Source organism: Rhinoderma darwinii, chromosome 11 (assembly GCF_050947455.1).
Source record: "Rhinoderma darwinii isolate aRhiDar2 chromosome 11, aRhiDar2.hap1, whole genome shotgun sequence".
Classification (NCBI taxonomy): domain Eukaryota; kingdom Metazoa; phylum Chordata; class Amphibia; order Anura; family Rhinodermatidae; genus Rhinoderma; species Rhinoderma darwinii.
This window is the reverse complement of record NC_134697.1, coordinates 88683701-88706720: the sequence shown is the minus strand read 5'-3', so window position 1 is coordinate 88706720 and position 23020 is coordinate 88683701. Positions and strand designations below refer to the sequence as shown.

At 41.5% G+C, this 23020-nt stretch overlaps 1 protein-coding gene across 2 annotated transcripts in view; it reads left to right on the top strand.

Annotated features, from left to right (window-relative positions):
• The window catches only part of LOC142663712 (uncharacterized), a 28343-nt gene extending 10161 nt beyond the window's left edge, over positions 1-18182 (top strand). For both annotated transcript variants that reach the window (XM_075842496.1, XM_075842497.1), the window contains exons 2-7: positions 8245-8396; positions 9215-9361; positions 13674-13914; positions 14272-14369; positions 14481-14592; positions 17300-18182. In XM_075842496.1, the coding sequence (XP_075698611.1) occupies positions 8289-8396; positions 9215-9361; positions 13674-13914; positions 14272-14369; positions 14481-14592; positions 17300-18120 (1527 nt within the window). In that variant the 5' untranslated portion in view covers positions 8245-8288 and the 3' untranslated portion in view covers positions 18121-18182. The remainder of the gene's footprint in view (positions 1-8244; positions 8397-9214; positions 9362-13673; positions 13915-14271; positions 14370-14480; positions 14593-17299) is intronic.
• Positions 18183-23020: the final 4838 nt, after the last annotated feature.

Sequence of the window (23020 nt, the reverse complement as noted above, 5' to 3'; positions counted from 1 at the left end):
ATTCATTTTTTTTCTGTAACAGAGAAGGTTTTACCAGAGAAACACTACTAAATATGTATTGTCCAGATTCTGCAGTTTTTAGAAATGTCCCACATGTGGCTCTAGTGTGCTCGTGGACTAAAACACAAGCCCTAGAAGCAAAGAAGCACCTAGTGCATTTTGAGTCCTCTTTTTTTATTAGAATATATTTTAGGCAGCATGCCAGGTTTGAAGAGGTGTTGAGGTGTCAAAACAGTAGGAATCCCCCAATAGTGACCCCATTTTGGAAACTACACCCCTCAAGGAATTCATTTAGGGTTGTTGTTACCATTTTGACCGCACAGTTTTTTCACAGCACGTATTTGAATTGGGCTCTGAAATGAAAAAAATGTCATTTTTTCCAATAAAATGTCATTTGTAATCAAAATTTCTTATTTTCACAGGGAACAAAGTACCCCATTTTGTTGCCCAATTTGTCCTTAGTGTGGCAATACCCCATTTGTGGTGATAAACTGCCGTTTGGGCCCATGGGAGGGCTCAGAAGGAAAGGAGCGCTATGTGTTTGTTGGAGTCCAGATTTTGTTGGATTGGTTTTCGGGTGCCATGTCGCATTTGCAGAGCCTCAGAGGTATCAAAGCAATGGAAACCCACCAAAAGAGACCCCATTTTGGAAACTACACCCCTCAAGGAATTCATTTATGGTTGTTGTTAGCATTTTGACCACACAGTTTTTTCACAGCACCTATTTCAATTGGGCTGTGACATTAAAAAAATGACATTTTTTCCAATAAGATGTAATTTTTTACCAAAATTTCTTATTTTCACAGGGAACAAAATACTCAATTTTGTTGCCCAATTTCTCCTGAGTGCATCAATACCCCATTTGTGGCAATAAACTGCCGTTTGGGCCCATGGGAAGCCTCAGAAGGGAAGGAGCGCTGTGTGTTCTTTGGAGTACAGATTTTGCTGGTTTGGTTTTCGGGTGCCATGTCGCATTTGCAGAGCCCCAGAGGTATCAAAGCAATGGAAACCCACCAGAAGTGACCCCATTTTGGAAACTACACCCCTCAAGGAATTCATTTATGGGTAAAGTGACCATTTAGACTCCATAGTTTCTTCACAGAACTTATTTGAATTGGGCTGGGAATGAAAACAAAATTATTTTTTTCAAATAATATGTCGTTTTGGCTGAAAATTTCTTATTTTCACAAGAAACAAAACACCCCATTCTGTTGCGCAATTTGTTCTGAGTGCCGCAATACCCCATTTGTTGTGATAAACTGCCGTTTGGGCCCATGGGAGGGCTCTGAAGGAAAGGACCACCATTTGGCCTACTGGGGATTTTCTAGTGCGAAGTCATGTATGCAGAAGCCCCTGAGGTACCAGTACAGTTGAAACCCGCAAGAAGTGACCCCGTTTTAAAAACTACACCCTTAAGGCATTCATCTAGAGGTGTAGTGAGCATTTTGACCGGAGACCTACACCCCATAAACTGTAATGTGGGTTCTCCCGGGTATGGCAATACCCTACATGTGGCTGTTATCAGCTGCCTGGACACACAGCAGGGCCCAGAGGGGAAAGACGAGGGGGGATAAGCTGTGTGGAGTGCATCAGGGTAAGTAAAATTGGGGTAAATTATAAACCAAGGGATGTATGATAAATTTTAAAACACTTTCATACAGAGCTCTGGTTATTCGGGACACGTGTCACATTGATATATTGTGTCATCCATTATCGCCCTCTTATAGCAGACTTTGCACCTCTTTTGACTTTTTCCCTTCTTGCCAGTTTGGGGAACTTCTCCTGGAAAGTGTTGCCCTGGTACGATGCGTGTGGGCTCGCTTCCAGAAGTACTGGGTGCCCCCCCTTCTTGGTCCCTAAAGATTAGGTTCTTGATAATCACCTCTTGAAATTCCAGGAAAGTTCCCGTCTGGCCTGCACATCGACGTAGCATGTACGCATTGTACAATGCCATCTGTATGATGTGCCCGGCCAGCTTCTTATACCACACCGCATGGCGCTGTAGGGCTTCAGGGCTTGATCTTACAAGTCCACCCCTCCCCATGTACCTATTGTAGTCCAGGATGCAGTCTGGTTTGGGGGTGGCCTTTCCTTCATATATCCTAAACCTGTAGGTATACTCTGATGCACTCTCACAGCTTATACATCTTCACGCCATACCTTGCCCTCTTACCCGGCAGGTACTCGCGGAATTGAACCCTCCCTTTAAAATGTACCAGGGACTCATCAATAGAAATACACTTCTCGGGGGTGTATGCTTGGGAAAACCGGGCACTTGAACGGTCTAATAGGGGTCTCCGTTTATACAAACGGTCAAAACTGGGGTCATCTCGGGGTGGGCACGGCTCATTATTAGTATAATGTAAGAAGCGAAGTATTGCCTCATTTATTTATTTTTTTAGGTTACAGTTCAGTTCTGAAGTTGCTTTGAGGGGCCCATATATTAGAAACCCCTATCAAATACCCCATTTTAGAAACTAGACCCCTCAAAGTATTCACAACAGCATTTAGAAAGTTTATGAACCCTTTAGGTGTTTCACAGAAATTTAGAGCAAAGTAGAGGTGAAATTTACATATTTTTTTGTCAGAAAATCCTCTTTATACCATTTTTTTTATAACACAAAAGGATTTATCAGAGAAACGCAACTTAATACGTATTGCCCAGATTCTGCAGTTTTGAGAAATATCCCACATGTGGCTCTCGGGCGGTAATGGACTGAAGCGCCGGCCTCCGAAGCAAAGGAGCACCTAGTGGATTTTGAAGCCTCTTTTTTATTAGGCACCATGTCCGGTTTGAAGAGGTCTTGTGGTGCCAAAACATTGGGAACCCCCCAAAAGTGACCCCAATTTGGAAACTAGACCCCTTGAGGAATCCATTGTAGTTTTTTTGGGGTGCATGCGGCTTTTTGATCAGTTTTTATTCTATTTTTAGGTGGCGTGGTGACTAAAAAACAGCAATTGTACTATTGTTTTTTTATTCTTTTTTTTTTTACAGCGTTCACCGTGCGCTATAAATGACATATTGACTTTATTCTGCGGGGCGATACGATTACGGCGATACCAGATGTTTATAGTTTTTTTTTATGTCTTAGGGCGTTTGCACAATAAAATACGTTTTGTAAACAATCATTTACTTTTTGTGTTGCCTTATTCTAAGAGCCATAACGTTTTTATTTTTCAATCAATAAAGCCGTGCGAGGACTTATTTTTTGCGTAACGAACTGTAGTTTCGATCAGTACCATTTTTAGGTACATGCGACTTTTTGATCTCTTTTTATTCCATTTTTTGGGAGGTGAAGTGACCAAAGAATTGTGATTGTGGTTCGGTTTATTATTATTTTATTTTACGGCGTTCACCGTGCGGGATAAATAATGAAATAATTTTGTAATTCAGGCCGTTACGGACGCGGCAATACCAATTATGTATAGTTTATTTGTTTGTTTATATATTTTTATTAATAATAAAGGACTGATAAGGGAAAAAGTGGGACTTTTACTTTTATTACATTTAAATCTTTTATTTTCTTATTTTTACACATCTTTTTTTAACTTTTTTTTAACTTTATTACTTTGTCCCACTAGGGGACATGAGGGCAGGAGGCCCTGATCGCTATTCTAATACACTGCACTACATGCGTAGTGCAGTGTATTAGAACTGTCAGCTACTCACTGACAGCAAGCATAGTGAGTCCTGACGTTGTCAGGACCCACTAAGCTTCCGTCTATGGCATAGCCGGACGCCATTGTTTGGTGTCCGGTTGCCATAGTCACCATCGCCGGCCGCTATCGCGTAGCAGGCCGGCGATGGCAGCTTAACCCCTAAAAAGCCGCGATCTCTATAGAACGCGGCTTTTAAGGGGTTAATCAGCGGGGACACAGCGATCGGTCCCCGCTGTAGGAGCTGTGACAGCTGCTGAACAAGACAGCAGCGTCACAGCTCCTGTATGTGTCGGGAGGACGGCCGAAACGGCCGTTACTCCCGAGACGTACTATTACGGCATGGAGCGCGAACGATACAGCTGCCATGCCGTAATAGTACGTCAAGGAGCGGGAAGGGGTTAAATTCTCCATGCCCCTAATTAGCTTCGTTGCTCTTCTTTTGTATTTTTCATCCTTTCTATGAACTGGAGTCCAGAACTGAACTGCATATTCTAGATGAGGCCTCACTAATGCTTTGTAAAGTGGTAATATTACATCCCTGTCCCGCGAGTCCATGCCTCTTTTAATACACGACAATATCTTGCTGGCCTTTGAAGCAGCTGATTGACATTGTGCTGTTATTTAGTTTATGATTTACAAGTACACCCAGATCCTTCTCAACAAGTGAATCCGCCAGTATAGCTCCCCCTAGGACATATGATGCATGCAGGTTGTTGGTACCCAGATGGATAACTTTACATTTATCTACATTAAAGGGAATGTGTCGCAAATGAAACCTTTTTTTTTTAAGTGTCGTTACTTATTTCTATTATATTTTTTAAGTTTTTTGCTGTATTTTTATTTTTTTTTCCGTATGGTGGAAAGTATTAAAAATTAAATAATAATTTGACATGTTTTCCAATGTTGGCCACCAGAGGGAGCACTTCCCAGAATTACAGCAAGGTGAATAAGGCAAAGCAACCTGACTCACAGCTGCTGTAAATGTGGGAGGGAACCTCACCCCCCCTCTCACAAGCCAGGTAAAGGTATCTTCAAATTGCTAAGCAGTGTCTGGCAGCCATATTGGGTGTGATTCTGCAGCTGGAAGAAGTTAGGCTTTATTCAGACGAACGTGAATTACGTCCGTGCAACGCGCGTGATTTGCACGCGCGTTGCACGGACCTATATTAGTCTATGGGGCCGTGCTGACATGTCCATGATTTTTACTCAGCCTGAGTCCGCTGAAAAAAAGTCACAACATGTCCGTTCTTTGGGCGTTTTTCGCACATCACGCACCCATTGAAGTCAATGGGTGCGTGAAAACCACGCATGTCGCACGGAAGCACTTCCGTGCGAACAGCGTGATTCGCGCAACAGCTGTCAAAAGGATGAATGAAAACAGAAAAGCACCACGTGCTTTTCTGTTTACAAACATCCAAATGGAGTGTCATAATGATGGCGGCTGCGCGAAAATCACCCAGCCACGCATCATATGCTGCTGCCCCACGGAGCTGTTAAGTGGCTTTTGCGCACACAAAACGCCGCGTTTTTGCGTGCGCAAAAACGCCACGCTCGTGTGAATGAGGCCTTATAGGACACACCAAAAGGCTAAGTGTATGTTCACACGCTTACTAAACAAAGGGAAAACAGCTCCTGATTTTCAGCCATTTTTTAATCAAACTCGCGTTTTTTAACGGCCGTTTTTGGAGCTGTTTTTCTATAAAGTCAATGAAAAACGGCTCCAAAAACGTCCCAAGAAGTGATGTGCACTTCATTTTGGTCGGGCGTCTTTTTACGTGCCGTTTTTGGAAAACTACCACGTAAAAAACGCCCTGTCGGAACAGAACGCCGTATTTCCCATTGAAACCAATGGGCAGATGCTTGTAGGCGTTCTGCTTCCGATTTTTCAGCTGAAAACATTGTGTGTGAACATACCCCTAGGGTATGTGCACACGCTAACTGCATTTACCTCGTACTTGCGTTTTGCAAGGCGTCAATTACGGCCGTAATTTGGAGCTGTTCTTCATTGAATTCAATGAAAAACGGCTCAAATTACGTCCCAAGAAGTGTCCTGCATATAATGTATATAAGTGTCCTGCACTTCTTTGCCGAGGCTGTTATTTTACGTGCCGTCTTTTGACAGCGACGCGTATATTACAGGTCGTCGGCACAGTATATCGGCAAACCCATTCAAATGAATGGTCAGATGTTTGCTGACGTATTGGAGCCGTCTTTTCAGGCGTAAATCGAGGCGTAAAACGCCTCGTTTACGCCTGAAAATAGGTCGTGTGAACCCAGCCTTAGAATGATGAAAGTGAAGTGAATGACTTTTCAGTTGACCGGTTCACACGCCGTGTATTTGATATGTTTTTTTTTTTCCACATTTTACGTGCAAAAAAAACACACTTGATTTTGTGTGTTTGGGGGATGTGTGTGTGTGTGTGTGTGTGTGTGTTCTCGCCGCTGATTCTTCAAAACAGCTGATAAACGGCTATGAAGTATCAGCGGCGCCCGTGCACACTCCACTCTGCCACACACACACACACACACACGGGAAAAGTCTTAAAGGGGTTGTCCAGGAAAACATGGCGCCGCACCTGTCCTCAGGTCGTGTGTGGTATTACAGCTCTGTCCTATTCACTTCAATGGAGGTGAACTGCAATACCAGACACAACCTGAGGACAGGTGCGGCGCTGTGTCTCCAATCCGGACACCCCTTCTGTCCTGAGATGACCCGACGGGGGAGGCGGGTGTCAGAGCCACCCACCGCCATCACCGCAGACAGAACCACACAACTATGGCATGAGGGCAGGGCTTGTCCTGAGTGCACTGTCTCTTGTTATGGACAGAGTTATAGTCACATGAACCCCGTCTGATGAACCGGTAACCTAGGTCCGATCACATGACAGAGGGGGTCACCAAAAACCCTGTGCACCCTCAGCCCGTCCATCCAGCCCTTTCCTGGTTATATCTGCGTCTGGGAAAGCTGGGTGACCACCATTACCCCTCCTACTGGAGTGTTTAGGGATGTGACTAATGAACCTCTCACACTCCAGTAGGAGGGGTAATGGTGGTCACCCAGCTTTCCCAGACCCCTGAACGGTAAATCTGTCTAATTGTGCTGAGACTGAGAGGTTCATTAGTCACATCCCCAAACAGTCTCAGAACAACTAGAGGGATTTGGGATGGACGGGCTTCACACAAGGGAGGGGGGGGGGCCGTCGGGGGGGGGGCCGTTTCGGGGGAGGGGGGCGTCGGGTGGGGGTGCCCGTCGGGGGTCACGAGAGCGGGGGTCTGTGAGGTAGAGAGTGGGACATGCAGAGACACACATCTTACCTGCAGTGCAGCTGGTCTTCAAGATGGCGCCTGCTCTCTCCCTGCAAACAGCTGCTCTGCTCTGTCTGACTCTGACCTGCGTCTGCGCAGGACAGAGCCATAGTGCAAAGTCAATGGGACGGGTCCCATTCATTGACTCCTATGGACTGAGCTGCCGTATTCCATGTCTGTATGTGTCGTTAATCGACACATACAGAAATGGAAAAAAAAATGGCAGCCCCCATAGGGAAGAAAAAGTGTAAAAATAAAAAAAAGTAACACACAAACACACAAATTAATACAAACGTTTTTAATAAAACACTAACATCAAACTGATATTAAAAGAAAATTTTTGGTGACACTGTTCCTTTAAACTTCATCTGCCAAGTGGATGCCCAAACACTTAGTTTGTTTAAATCTGCCTGCAATTCACAAACATCTTCCATAGTCTGAACTATATTACATAGCTTGGTGTCATCTGCAAAAATAGAAATAGTGCTATTAATCCCATCCTCTATATCATTAATAAATAAGTTGAATAATAGTGGTCCCAGCACTGAACCCTGGGGTACACCACTTATAACTGGGGACCATTCAGAGTAGGAATCATTGACCACAACTCTCTGGATACGGTCCTTGAGCCAATTCTCAATCCAATTACAAACTATACTTTCTAAACCTATAGTCCTTAATTTACCCATTAGACGTCTATGAGGGACAGTGTCAAATGCCTTTGCAAAGTCCAAAAACACTAAATCCAGAGCGGCCCCTCTGTCTAGACTTCTGCTCACCTCTTCATAAAAACAGATTAGGTTAGTTTGACAACTTCTGTCCTTAGTAAAACCGTGCTGGCTGTCACTTATAATACTATTTATTGTCACATAATCCTGTATATAGTCCCTCAATAGCCCCTAGCCCCTCAAACATTTTCCCCACGATGGATGTTAAGCTTACTGGTCTATAATTACCCGGGGAAGACCTAGAGCCCTTTTTGAAAATAGGCACCACATTTGCCCTGCGCCAGTCCCTTGGCACTATACCAGTCACTAGAGATTCTCTGAATATTATGAAAAGGGGGACAGAAATAACTGAACTAAGCTCTTTAAGAATTCTAGGGTGTAACCCATCTGTACTTGTTGTATATGTACTTGTTGTATTAGTAACGCCCATATATATTCTCTATTATTATTAGTCTGGTTTGTATGAGACCTTCATTCCACTATCAGTAGGATATACTTCATATAGGTTTATCCTCCAAGGGTGATTTGTCTTTCCTCTTCCCCCCCGCAGGTTCCTGAATGATATCATTTCCAAATAGTCTTCTTCACTAGAAAATGAGTCTTTTCCTGAATGGCTCGCCAAGGATGGACCAGGACCGAAAACACATGACGGAGAGGATATTAAATGTCACCCTAGAGATCATCTACCTGCTGACTGGAGAGGTGAGGGATTCTGGAGATCTTTTCACGTCATCTTCATTAAAGGGGATGTCCCAGGTTAAAACTAAACTTGTGCTCCATTCTGGTATTCCATGTGTCAGTCTCTCACCTGTTATTTATCTCTATATATCAGACCGGGACGGTTGCTTAGCAGCAGTGTGAATCCGGCTCGGTGACTACTTTCTCTACTTGGGTCTATGGAGATCTATGTGTCACCCATCACAGGCTTCAGCTGTTCCTGTACCACACTAGTTATGCACAGGGGGAAACAGAAACTTCTATCATCAGCTGCCACTGATACTTAGACAGGTTCCTGTTACACAGGTGTAGAAGAATATAGTGCAGCCTCCCTGTCTGTATACTTATTGTTTCTCAGCTTATTTAGGAGAATATAGAGAGAATGATAATCACAGTTTCCCCCAGCATGCAGAAATGGTATGGTCTTTAGTTGGTTCTGTGATTGATAGCAAGGCATAGAGGAAGAGAAAGCTGGGGAAATCTAAGAATCAAGATGGAGGCTTTTTCAAAGCACAGACAAGGCAGCAGTTTAAAAAGTAAGTACAGTATACATAAAAGAAGTGTAGAGTGTGGTATACAGTCAGGAGGGGGTGCAGACATGGAAAATTGTGTTTCCACTGGAGGTCTTCTTTAAAGGGAGCTGAGCTGCAAAACCAGACACAAACTGTGGACAGGTATGGTGCGGTTTCTAGTAGAAAGCAGCCGTGTTTTTCTGATCCTGGACAACCGCTCTAATTATAAAGGCGGTATGACCAGATTGATGAAGGGTATGTATAAAGGGAAATCTATGTATCCGTGTTCAGGATTATACACTGACTAAGAAGATAACGGACGATGAGGATGAATGGAGCAGGAGCCCCATCACAATGACCAAGCTGAGGAGTGAGAGAAGCAATGAACAAAAGATCCTAGAACTCACCAACAAGATCATTCATCTGCTGACTGGAGAGGTGAGGACTACCGGGAATGCTGGGACATTATATAGTAATGCTATGAAGGTGTCGGGATAATGATTGTAGTATTGTGTGTGGGGTAAAGCCAAAACGTGAGGTTTCCTTGTGCACTGGTGCAAGTCAAAGTTTCAGCCGTCTAGGATAATATATTAAACTTTTCATTGTGATATATTACAATATACTGCCCCCTATGCAGGTCATTATAGTAAAGAACATCCAATACTTGTAACGAGAAAACTAATTTATAGAAACAAATCAGAACTAAAGAAGATCAGCCAAAATCTCAAATTTTTCTTTTCCGAACCCAATACATGGAAAAAGGTTGCCGAAGGGCTAATTTAGGATCGGAATAGGAAGAGATCAGAAATAAGTAAACTCGCTATGGCTGACTATTCTGCTTGATATCAAAGGGTAACTATAATTTTGTTAACTTTTTTTGATATTGTACAGGGCAGGCGATTTCAGGAAATATTACAATATACTTTATAAACCTATTCATCCTCCTCTAATTGTAAAACTGCTGTCTCTATCCTCCGCTACTGGTCGTTGCTGGGGATAATCCGTATTCAGCACCGTACACACTGAATACCGCTCCTCTGTATGGGGGACACTTCATCCTGCTGCTCCTGAAACCTGATGCACCCAATGTCTCAATGCGTTGCGTATTTCTACAACAGAATGTTTCAGTCCGTTCCTAATATCCAGCAACACTGATCTTCTCTCCCTGCTCTGCCTGCCTGATGCTCACTCATCAAAGCATCTGGCCGGGAGAGCAGGGAGATAAGATCGGAATAACAGCAATTTTGAAATGAAAGGAGGCTGAATTGGTTAATAAAGTATATACCAATATTTTTTCAGATCGCCCGCCCTATACAATATAAAAAAAGAAATGAAATGAGAGTTACACTTTAATGGTAATGAGTAAATTTCATACTTCTATAGGTTGAAAAAAATACTTTTCACAAGTTCAACCTTTTCCAGATCAAATATCCGTCATTCAATGTTAAATGAGGCCAAAAAAGGGGCATTTAAACTACAAATCTAAGGATTCAGCTTTAGCCTTTGAAAATTACAAAGAGGTTAATAAAATGTGTAAAAAGTTAATAAAGCGGACTGAAATACAAAATGAAGGTGTGAAGCTTTTTGGCTGTTTTTTACTGAAAGGGGTTGTCCACTGTGGTCAATAATAGGGCCACCCATGGATGGACACATGACAAGAAACGTCAGTCTGCAATCTCGATGAAAACCACTGCGCATTTGCTCGCGTTCTGATTTTTCAGGAGAAAACCAAAAAACTAAGCGAAATTGCTCGGGATTTAGTTTTTTTTTCTATTTCCGCACCTAAAAAAGTTGTTAAAACTTTTTCAATGCCTTATATGTACACCAAAATGATGTCGTTAAAAAATACAACCCGTCCCGAAAAAAAGAAATCCCTTTATAAGGCTATGTTGACGGCAGATTTAAAATTTTATGAATCTCGAAATGCAATGATGAAAAATGATGGCCCAGACCTATTTAGTTTCTCGCATAAAACTCCACATTATCATTTGCTCTACCCCACACGTGAATCCCATAGACGCAGCAGAGATTATGAAATTTTGGGGCATTTTGCTGCATATGGGGCTGTGAAGAAGCCAAAGATTAGGAAATACATGGGCCCGGATATTTTTTAAATACCAGCAATACCCAGAACAAAACTACTACCAAGCACAAAAGCATCTCCAAAGTCTTGATCGGTGGGGTCAGAGCACTCTTCCCTCCACCGATCAAAAATTCTGACATGTCACTAAGACATGTCAAAAGTTTTTTAAAAGTTTAGTTACTCTTTAACGATTTATGGAGTGTGTGTCACCAGTGGCACAAGCTGGGCACGATATATACGTGGCACTGAAATGAAATATCTATGGAAAATTTGCAAGCTATTGAGCACTGATTTCCTAACACACCTGTGGGGTCATACACCCCAAGGAATTGATCTAGGGGTATTTTTTTCATGGGTTTCTACTAAACTGGAGCCTCAGGGGCTTCGCAAATTCGAAAACAATTCCTACAAAATCTGCGCTTCAAAGCCAAATTGCTTCTGATCCCTGCCATCCGCACAAACAGCAGTTTATATGGGTTATTGTTGTATTCGGGAGAAATAGCTTAACAAATTGTGGGCTGCTTTTTTTTTTTTTTTTTTCAAAAAGACCTTGTGAAAATAAAATTTGGAGCTAAAACGAATTAACTAATTTTAAACGGCCCAATTGTAATAAATTTCATGAAACACCTGGGAGTTCAAAATGTTCAACATAGACCCCTAAAAAAATCCCTTTCGGGGTGTAGTTTCGAAAATGGGGTCTTTTCGGGGTTTTTTTTTTATGTTTTGGCATCTCAAGGCCTCTTCAAACGTGAAGTTGTGTCGGGTAAACATCCTAATAAAACGGAGGCCAAAAATCCACAATCTGCTCCGTCATTTCTGAGGTCTGTGTTGCAGTTAAGTAGCACACTGGAGCTGCATATGGGATATTTCTGAAAACTGCAGTTGGGTTTCTCTCTGTTATCATCTGATTTATTACAAAAGTAAATAAAATGTAATATTTGCACACAAAAAAATGAAATTTGTCAATTTCAGCTCCATTTTCTTCCTGTGAAATGCAAATTTCCTAAATGCCATTTTGAATATGGTGAGTGGTGCAGTTTTTAAGATAGGGCGACTTATAGATGGTTTCTGTTTTTTAGGCACCCCCCAAAAAGTGGTGCCTAAAAAATAGCAGTTTTTCACATTTTCAATTAAATACAATTACATTTAAAAAAAAAATTATGTTTACATAAAGACATATGGCAAACCTTATTTCTTAACTAATTTGTGTGGTTACATCCTTTTTAGGAGAATGCCTATTTTCCAAAATTTTCTTTTACGTTTTAGATTTTAGTAAACATATTGACCAAAGTTTTTTAATGTAATATGTCACGAAAAAACATTCTCCGAATCACTAGGATAACTAAAAGCAATCCAGTCATTACCACATGAAATGACCCCTAGTGGGGGCCTGCGACCTGGTGTAGAAATTAGGCCGCGTCCTTTAAAGGGGTTATCCAGGCACGGGGTGGTTTTTCATATTGATGTGATGACCTATCATCTGTAAACGATCGGTGGGAGTCCAACACCCGGACCCCGCACCGTTCAGTTGTTCCGGCTGCCTTTGGGCACCAGATGTCCGTCTCGGAAGCAGATGGCTCCGGTCGCAGTATAGTGGCCATACTGCAGCACGGCCGCTATACAGTGTGTGGTGCCATCTGCTTCCCACACCGGCCACTGCATGACATCCGGGGCCCGGATGCATTCGGAACAGCTGATCAGTGCGGGGTCCGGGTGTCTGATCCCCACTGATCATATACTGATGACCTATCCTGTGGATAGGCCGTCCGTATGATAAACTGCCCCGTGCCTGGACAAACCTTTTAAGCGGTTAGCTGTCCTACAATAGTCAGACCATATTTAGTGGTAGCCATTCATTTGATACTGCTTGTAGATGAACTATATCCCACTAATTGCAATGTTTTTGGACTTTATGGTTGTTGTAGGTGTTTGTCATATGTATTGTATTATGGTTGTTGTAGGTATATATCATATGTATTGTATTTTGGGAGGTATGTTGAATATTTTTTTTTATTATTGTGGAATAGGATTTTAAGAATTCAGACTAAGGCATCATTTACACGAGCGTAATATACGTGCGTGCTTTTCACGCGTGTCGCACGCACCTATATTAGGCTATGGGGCATGCAGACAGTCCGTGAGTTTTGTGCAGCGTGAGTCCGCTGCGTAAAACTCACGACATGTTCTGTATTTCCCCGTTTTTGCGCATCACGCACTCATTGAAGTCAATGGGTGCGTGAAAACCACGCAGGTCGCACGGAAGCACTTCCGTGCGAACTGCGTGATTCGCGCAACAGCTGTCAAACTCTGAATGAAACAGAGAAGCACCACTTGCTTTTCTGTTTACAAACATCCAAACGGAGTGTCCTAATGATGGCAGCTGCGTGAAAATCACGCAGCCGCGCATCATACGCTGATGACACACGCAGCTGTTCAGTGCATTTAGCGCACGCAAAACGCCGCGTTTTTTGCGTGCGCAAAATGCACACTCTCGTGTAAATCGGGCCTAATTCTGATTTCATTGATCAATCACTTGTCCAGTTAACAGTAGTAGACATTACAATTGAAAGTTTCTTATATAGTTTCCCTTCTGTGTTTAGTCTTATTCTCTTGTTCCTAAAAATCTGGTTGGTTTTTCCACTGAGTCTTTATTTATACATGTATCAGGTTCCTATAAGATGTCAGGATGTTGCCGTCTATTTCTCCATGGAGGAGTGGGAGTATATAGAAGGACACAAGGATCTGTACAGGGACGCCATGATGGAGGACCACCAGACCCCATCACCGGGTAAGAGGGATCTGTACAAGGACGTCATGATGGAGGACAACCAGCCCCTCACATCACCGGGTAAGAGGGATCTGTACAAGGACATCATGATGGAGGACCACCAGCCCCTCACACCACCGGGTAAGAGAATATTAATTGTAAAGCTGGATTCACACGCCCGCGTTCGGACCGTGATATATGAACTGTATGTCATCCGCATTTCCTGGACCGAACTCCATTCAGGGAGCCGAATTTCTATCGTCATGGTCATCCATGATGCGGTGAGTCACTGCTTTCCTGTGGGATTACTGTCCCTACTGAAAATATGATTACGGTACAGGACAGTATTCCCGCGTATGCTAGGAACTCCCGCACCCTGAACTGTGTCCGATCTGGGAAATACGTCCGACATACCGTCCCTACCTCATGGACTGAACACGGCAGTGTAAATGCAGCCTAAGGTTCAACACGAATTCACCGTGCTTGCGTCTTTTACAGAAGAAACCAGTGTGAAGAACGTACCAGAGGGATTCTCCAGCCCTCCTCGTACACAGAATTGTCCAGAGGACGATCTCCGTATCCCACAGGATTATCCGGTATATAGAGTTGACCTCTCACCCAGTGCTGTATATGGTCTCGTTCTATCTCATGGTAGTTACTGGCTATTCATGTTTTGTACTTTATTTGTTCTATATGTCGGGAATTAGGCTGAATACCTGACTGATATTAAAAATGAAGTTCTGTCAAGTGAAGATGAGATATATGAAGTTGTTATCCAGCATTGTAACGAGGAGGAAATTCCTACAGATATCAGCACCGGTGAGTGATCACCATTAAAGGGCTTATCCCATGAATCATTTTCACACCAAAAGTCTGGAATTGATGTTTATAGCGGTTTTTAAAGTAATTTGCAAAGCTTCTAGCAAAAAAATAAACCTCTGTCATCGTTTGCTTCAATGTGTCCCACTTGGTGCTGCTGTTAATCTGTGCTGCCTGGGGAGGTCTCTGGACAGAATCGGTCTCCTTCTCTTGCTAAAAAGGAAAAAACTACAAACCAAACCTATTTTTAATTATTGGAACCTACAATAACCTCTTAGTTTCCCAAAATCTAGAGCTACGGATCCATGTCAATTTTCATATTACAAATTCTATATAATTTTTTCAAGAATTGTGGCCCAATAAACATGGAGCTAATGGCACCTCCGGAGTAGACGCACCGTGGCTAACCTTAATTATTGCAGTAGTCACCTCCTACTTTTTCATATTTTATAAAGAAAGGCTTATCATCCATATAGACACTGTACAAATAAAAATTGTGCCATGTGCTGTATTAGAGATATTGAAATAATTTTTTTAAAACATTCTAATTATGTTTTCCCACTCCATTTCTGGGATTTCCCCCAAATGTGGGAACCAAAAATTATCAGTGTAGTCACTGCAGTATGTGACGCACTCGCTAATATACATTCCGGTCCCCCATCTCACCGATTCTGAGATTTTCATAGATTTTTATAGCGCTGCCGGGAGACCGGAAGTCCAGTTACGCAGTCTTCTTTGATGATGATACGACTCTTCGTCACATGACCGATTCCGCTGTACTACTTCTCATGCTTCAGTATAAAGTGCAGCCGGGTCGGTCACGTGACGAAGAGTCGTATCGTCATCAAAGAAGATTTTGCAACTAGACTTCCGATCCCCCGGCAGAGCTATAAAAAAAACTATGAAAATCTCAGAATCAATGTGACGGGGGACCGGAATGTATATTAGAGGGTGTACTCAGATACTGCAGTGATAATCATTTTTGATCCCCACATAACCCCAAATCCTTAAAGGCTATGTACACTTTTAGAAGCAATTCTAATTCATTATTATTTTATTTTTTAAAATAAATGAATGTGTTTGTGTTTTTATGCAACTTTTAAATTGATTGACATTTATGTAAAAACTATTTTTTATTTTTTACAACACAACTTCTATGTATCTTGTATTCAAGAAGCTGTTATCGTTCTCCACAGCCAAAGCTGTATCGTTCGAAAAAAAAATTACATAAAAATTAATCACATAACACATTCATTTGGTAAAAAGAAAAAAAAAGTCAATTTGCTTCCAAAGGCGTACAAGTCCGTGGTTCAATTAAATATATGAAATAAAAAAAATCTTCTCCTTCAAACACCTGAAACAACCATTGTGTTCCCCTAGTCATCCACTCTGTGTATCCTTTTAAATTCCTTATGTAGATGTCCTATTATATGGGCCGTTAAAACGAGCGCCGATCAACAAGACAGGTCTAATAAATAAAAAAGTAAAAATTTGTTTTTGTTTTTTATGTAAAAAAAATGTGAAAGTTCAAAAAACCCCTCCTTTTCCCATTTTTCCCCCTTGAGCATAGTAAAAAAAAATAATAATAAACATAATTAGTACCGCTGCATCCGTCTGAAAAAAAGTCTGAACTATTACAATATATAATTATTTAACACGCACGGTGAACGCCGTAAAATAATTAAATAAATGTAAACGCCAGAATCTCTATTTTTTTGGTCACCTCCTCTCCCACAAATAAATGGAATAAAGTGATCAAAACATCGCATGTACCCCAAAATGTTATTAAAAACGACAGCTTATCCCGCAAAAAATAAGCCCTCATGCCACTTAATCGACGGAAAAATAAAAAAGTTATGGCTCTCGGAATTTGGTGACACAAAGTAAATAAAAAAAATTACACTGTATTTTTATTTGTAAAAGTAGTAAAATATAGAAAAAACTATATATATTTGGTGTTGCCGTAATCGTATTGACCCACAGAATAAAGTTAATATGTTGTTTTCATTGCACAGTGAATTCCATATAAACGAAGCACAAAAAAACATAGGAGGAATCGCTGTTTTTTTTTCATTTTCTACCCAACAAATATTTTTTTTCCCGTTTCCTAGTACATTATATGGCACAATATGGCACTACGAAAAACTACAACTCGTCCCTCAAAAATCAAGCCCTCATAGGACTATATCGTTTGAAAAATAAAAACGTTATGGCTTGTGGAAGGTGGGGAGGAATAAACAAAAATGTAAATCTGAAAGTTTTTTACGACGGGAAGGGGTTAACTGTGTGAGATTTCAGCACGGTTCAGTGGAGGAGGGGCAGTAATAGGAATTTGTCAGCTCCAGATGGGAGGAGATTGAGATTAGATTATGCATATACTTGGTCTCATAAAACGCTCATTTTAATATCAGGCACTCTAAGAAAGAATTATGCAGCCATTCTTACACCGATTTTCAGAGTAAGTACACCAGCTTCATCAGGTCTAACAGATCTAATTAAAAATATGTTTGTATTGTGAAATATGGTGACAGGTCTTTAATGACTGTAAATGGGAAAATTAGAACTTCTCAATTGGCTAAATTATGTCACTATAATAATGTATCGGAGTGGAAAAAATAACTTCTCACGAGAGTTAATAATATTCACATAGGAATATACAATATGTTCTTCTGCTTTTTAAAAAATAATGTATTTCTATTGCTAACAGATGGCAGTACCGAAAACCCAGAGGGACCTCTCCTTTTATCTCCAAATTATACAGCAGAATATAATGATACTTATGGAGTACACTCTATTACTACAAATATACCCTCATCCCTTCACAGCAGAGATCCGTCTACTGATCCCACTAATCACAAAGATCCTTCATCTAGTCAATCATTGAATAATCAACAATGTACAGGTTATAGAGGAGGTAAAATATTTACTTGTACTGAATGTGGGAAACATTTTAAGACTATTTTAAATTTTTCAGCCCACAAGAGAATTCACAGAAATGAAAAGCCGTTTTCATGTTCAGAATGTGGAAAATGTTTTAACCATAAATCGGATCTAGTTAGACATCAGAGAATTCACACAGGGGTGAAGCCATTTTCTTGTTCAGAATGTGGGAAATGTTTTACTGTGAAATCACATCTTGTTGACCATCAGAAAACTCACACAGGAGAGAAACCATATTCATGTTCCGAATGTGGGAAACGTTTTGCCAGGAGATCGCATGTTGTTAGACATCAGAAAACTCACACGGGGGAGAAACCATTCTCATGTTTAGAATGTGGGAAAGGTTTTAGTATAAAATCACATCTTGTTGGTCATCAGAGAATTCACACAGGAGAGAAACCATATTCATGTCCAGATTGTGGGAAATGTTTTGCTCTAAATGCACATCTGGTTGGACATCGGAGAACTCACACAGAAGAGAAGCCATATTCATGTCCAGATTGTGGGAAATGTTTTACTCAGAAATCGGCTCTTGTTAAACATCAGAAACTTCACAGTGCTGAAGCCGTTTGTATGTTCAGATTTTAGGATTAAATCTTAGGTGAAGTAGAAAATACAAAAAAAAAATCCAATAAATTCCTACCTCAAGATCATCCTGTTCCCTGATCTTATCTCGTCTTAAATTGCAATAAAACCTGTGAGGAATATACTGTAAGGAGAATTTTTCTGCATGTGCCCCAGGAGATCATCTCTACCCTTCTTCAGATCAGAACTGTGTTATGTTTAAAAGGGTTGCCCACACATGGACAACTGATGACCTATACACAGGATAGGTCATCAGTATATGATCTGTGGGGGTCCGACACCAAGACCCCACCCCTGTCAGCTGTTCCGGCTGCCTCCAGGTGCCGGATGATATGCAGGCTATGCAGTATTCGGAGCTGGAAGCAAATGGCTCCGACCACTGCATAGTGGCCATGTTGCAGAACAGCAACTGCAGCACAGCCGCTATACTGTGACCGGAGTCACCTGCTTCCGGGAAGGACATCCGGTGCCCGAAAGCAGACAGAGCAGCTGACCGTTGCGCGGTTCGGGTGTCTGACCCCCACCAATCATATACCGATGACCGATCCACTTAATGAAATTATTTTGGGTCATTCCCTCCAGTTATGATTATTTGTAAATGTTTTTTTATTTTAATTTTTATCTCCACACCAACATTTTTTTTTTACGAATTAAGAGAAACAAAATTGCACTCGGAAGCTCTCACTGACCAAAGCATGGCTTTCCTCCATTGTTCTTCTGTAAGAGAACATGTAAAGTGTTTGTGCTGGAATGCTAATCTGATATAGGGTTGTAATTCTATTATGTAATACAGATGTAGCCAAGTTTATCTGGACTCTAAATACTTGATGTATTGTGATATAACACAACAAAAGCCATTGAAAAATTAAAGTTAACGTTTCTTGGTACTGTGTATTTAATAGGGATGCACGATGCATCGAAACTTCGATACTGTTTCGATACTCTGCATCCCCAAACGGTTCGATACCGTTTTTTCATGTATTTCGATACTAAGCTGCGCCGCAGCACAGCTCAGTATAGTAACACATGAATGTATGGGAGAGCGCGGCTGCGGCTGTGTAATACAGTCATTGCCGCGCTCTTGAGTCCTGACAAGTGCGCGGTCAGGATGAGGTAATGCTGCCGGCGCTGAACTAATGATTGCCGGCACTGAAGACAGAACATGCCGGGCGCACTGCAAAACACCCCCGTGTTCTGTATTCAGTGACTGAACCGCCGCTCATTAGTGCAGCGCCGGCCGCATCACCTCATGCTGACCGCGCACGCACTTCCTGTCAGGAGCGGGGCAATGACTGTATTACACAGCCGCAGCCCCGCTCTATAGCGGCGGCGATCAGAGACCTCTCATCTCCGCCGCTATTCCCCTGAATGCTGCGATCACAGCGAACTCCAGCATTCAGGGGAAAGTGAGAAGGGGGATGCCCCTGGATCGCGTCACAGGGAATTCCTGTGACGCGATCGAGGGCCACACCATATATGAGCAGACAGCTCAGGGTCTATTGAAGGACCCCAGGGCTGTCTTACCATATTTCCTGTTGTTAGGGCATACTTAGGTAAGTCCTAACAACTGTCTGTGTACTATCCGTACACAGGCTAATGTACTGGCATATAGATATATGCCTGTGTACTATCAGTATATAGATATATGCCTGTGTACTATCAGTATATAGATATATGCCAGTACATTAAAGTTTAAAAATAAAGTAAAAACATAAAGTAATATTACATTTTAAAAAAATACACATTCACCTTTTTTACAATAAACATTAAAATAAGTCTCAATACATAAAATACACACATTCGGTATTGGCGCGGCCGTAATAACCTGCACAACAATTTGTTTGCGTAATTTACGATGTGTGCGCTGTAAAAAATTTTTAATAAAAACTTTTCACTTATTAATGTGAGGCACGAGGTGCGATAAATTTAACCTCCATTTGCCTCACGTTAATAGTAATTAACCCCATCATGTACCTCACACATTAACCTATTATGACTGAGAAACATGATGGGGTTAATTACTATTAATGTGAGGCAAATGGAGGTTAAATTCATCATCGCACCTCGTGCCTCACATCAGAAAATGGAAGAACTTTTTTTTTTTTTATTATTACTGTTGGCAAAGTATCGAAATCGCAATACTAAACGAAGTATCGGTATCGAAGTCCAAATTCTGGTATCGTGACATCCCTAGTATTTAATGTGTGAAAAAGATGGCTACATCTGTATATAGTCTACATTTCCCTTTCGCAGGTCTTATTAAAATTTTAGTTTTAGTAGTCACTCAATTTTTATTGAATCAACGACCAACAGGGTCGCATATTTAGCAAGAGAAACAAAAATAAAATGATACAATGTTGATTCCACATTTTAGTGTCATAGAGATTAGGATGTGTTCACATCAGCGTTCGCTTTCCAATGATGGGTTCCGTAGGAGAATTCACTCGGAGGAAGCCATCAACGGAAAGGCAAACGGAAATCATAGCTTCCGTTCGCATCATTGATTTCAATGGTAATGCTTCCGTTGCTTATGGTTTCTCTCCGATCCGTAAGGGTTCCGTTTATTTTAACGGAATCAATAGCACATTCAACTGGGTTCCCCTGACGGAAGCTCCGACGGAACCCATCCTCAGAAAGTGAACGTTGATGTGAACAGACCCTTAACAACATCTATAAAGAATCCACCCGTCGGAATTTGGGATGAATCCTGGGGATCTACACATTTCCATGTGTGTGGAGATAACGCAACATAGAAACGAGGTAAGGTATAAGATAGGCGGGAAAAAAAGGGGAGAAAAATAATATATTCTACTTCATCCCTCCGCACTCTCCCACCCCTGGCCATTTTCTTTCCTAACATTCCGCTTCTTCAATTTTTATGGCAAGATAGGTCTTCCAGGGTCCCCAGATTGCCATCATGTTGATAACACAAAGGGATGTGCTGCCGACAACGATAATATTTGCTGCTGCGTAAACTATACGATCAGCCGAACAATGAGCGTTTGCTCGTTCATCGACTGATCATTTCCCTGTTTACACAGGGCAATAATCAGGAGCGAGCATTAATATAAGCGCTCGTTTGCCCGATCTTTGGCCCGTGTAAAAGGGCCTTAAGGATCTATGTCAGCAAACACTCTCCAGGCTGCTGTCTAAATCTTGAGCCCAACTCTGTTAACTCCCCTGCCGTGTAACCACAAGTCTCCTCCGTCCTAGCAGCTTCAGCACCAGTTGGTACCTGTCTTCTCTCCATCCTGTCTCCAATACATTGTTACCTCTCTCTTAGTCTTTGCTGTGACAATCGGTCTAGTCTGTAGATCCTCTACCTCCAGGTCAGGAACCTCCTATTCCAGCAGATCTGACCCTTCTTTTGAAGTAATCATGGCCCTGACATGTGCAGTATGTAAGAGTGACACAGGTTTTTGTCTCCTGTGCCTATTCCGGTCTACAACTGTTTTTTTTACCACATATGCTTCAAAATCTTCTCACCAGGGATTTGCTAATTGCTGTCCTTCGATATACTTAATACATTCCCGTGCAATGGTAGACCAGGATCCAGAACAAGACACCCACCCAGGGAGGGGCCGGGAATCACTACTGCTACTCTCCCCCTTTCATATTGTTATCAAAAAAACTAATTTAAGAAAACATTCTTTATTCGATACAATCCCACTTGTGACAGCAAAACGTATAATGCCCGTTGCACACTACCGAGTGTCACTCGGACCAGTTTTCACGGTATCCGAGTGGCACCCATTCACTTTAGCGGGTAAATCGGGTTCGTGAAAACGGACCTGACTTTCCAACTGGTGGAAAGATAGGGCATCTATCTTTCCACGGATCACGGACGGGACCCGGCCAGCACACACGGTCGTGTGCATGAGGCATTACAGTCGATTTGATGGATTTGACAAATTAAAAGCAGTTTTTTGCGTTTCTTTACAGGTCTAAGTAAATTTCAAAACTAAGATTTGAAATTGGGATATATATACACGAAATCTTTGAGAACGTGTTCATTGTATTGGTTTGAAATGAAACAGTAAAACCTAGTTTGGGTCTAGAGTATTCAAGAGTTCTTGAAATTTTACAAGTAAAAGTAAAGTGGGGACCAATAATCCTGATCCCTAAATATTATTTTCAACAATAGTTCAGAGAATTTGTATCCTTTATGCAGGTATATTGTAACCTAATATTTTGTAAATTGAAAGTTTCTAAATTGTTGATAAGCGGTGATCATAGTATCATCGTTTGTAAGGTCGAAAAATGACATGTCCATCTAGTTGATCCAGAAGAAGGCAAAACCCAGGAGGCAAGAACCAATTTTCCTAATCTTAGAGAGAGAATCCTTCCCAACTCCAATATGACAAGCAGAATAAATCCCTGGATCAACGTCCCATCTCTAGTAATTATAAGTTGTAATACCGTTACACTCAAGAAAGACATCCATTCTCTTTTTGAACTTTTTTGGTGAATTCACCATAACAGCTTCCTCTGATAGAGAGTTCTATAATCTCGCTGCTCTTACAGTAAAGAATCCTCGTCTATGTTGGTTTACAAACCTTTGCCCTAGACATGGAGGATGCCCCCTCGTTGTAGTTATAGTCCTGGGTATAAATAGATCATCAACTTATAATTACAAAAGAATGGGCGATTTCTATTTTGCGCACATGACTGTGGAGGTCGAAATATCAATCCGGATTTCAGTCTTCATCGGCTGAATACAGTTCTAAAGTAAGAAATGTGTTAATTTTTATAGATTCGCTCATCTCTACTTAGGACTCGGATGTTAAATATCGGGTAATAGACCTAGGTTAAGGCATTCTCATGTTTGGACTATAGGACATGCTTTACATGCAGATAAAATATTTAAAAAAAATATAAGAATTTTCTCTAACAATGAGACAAA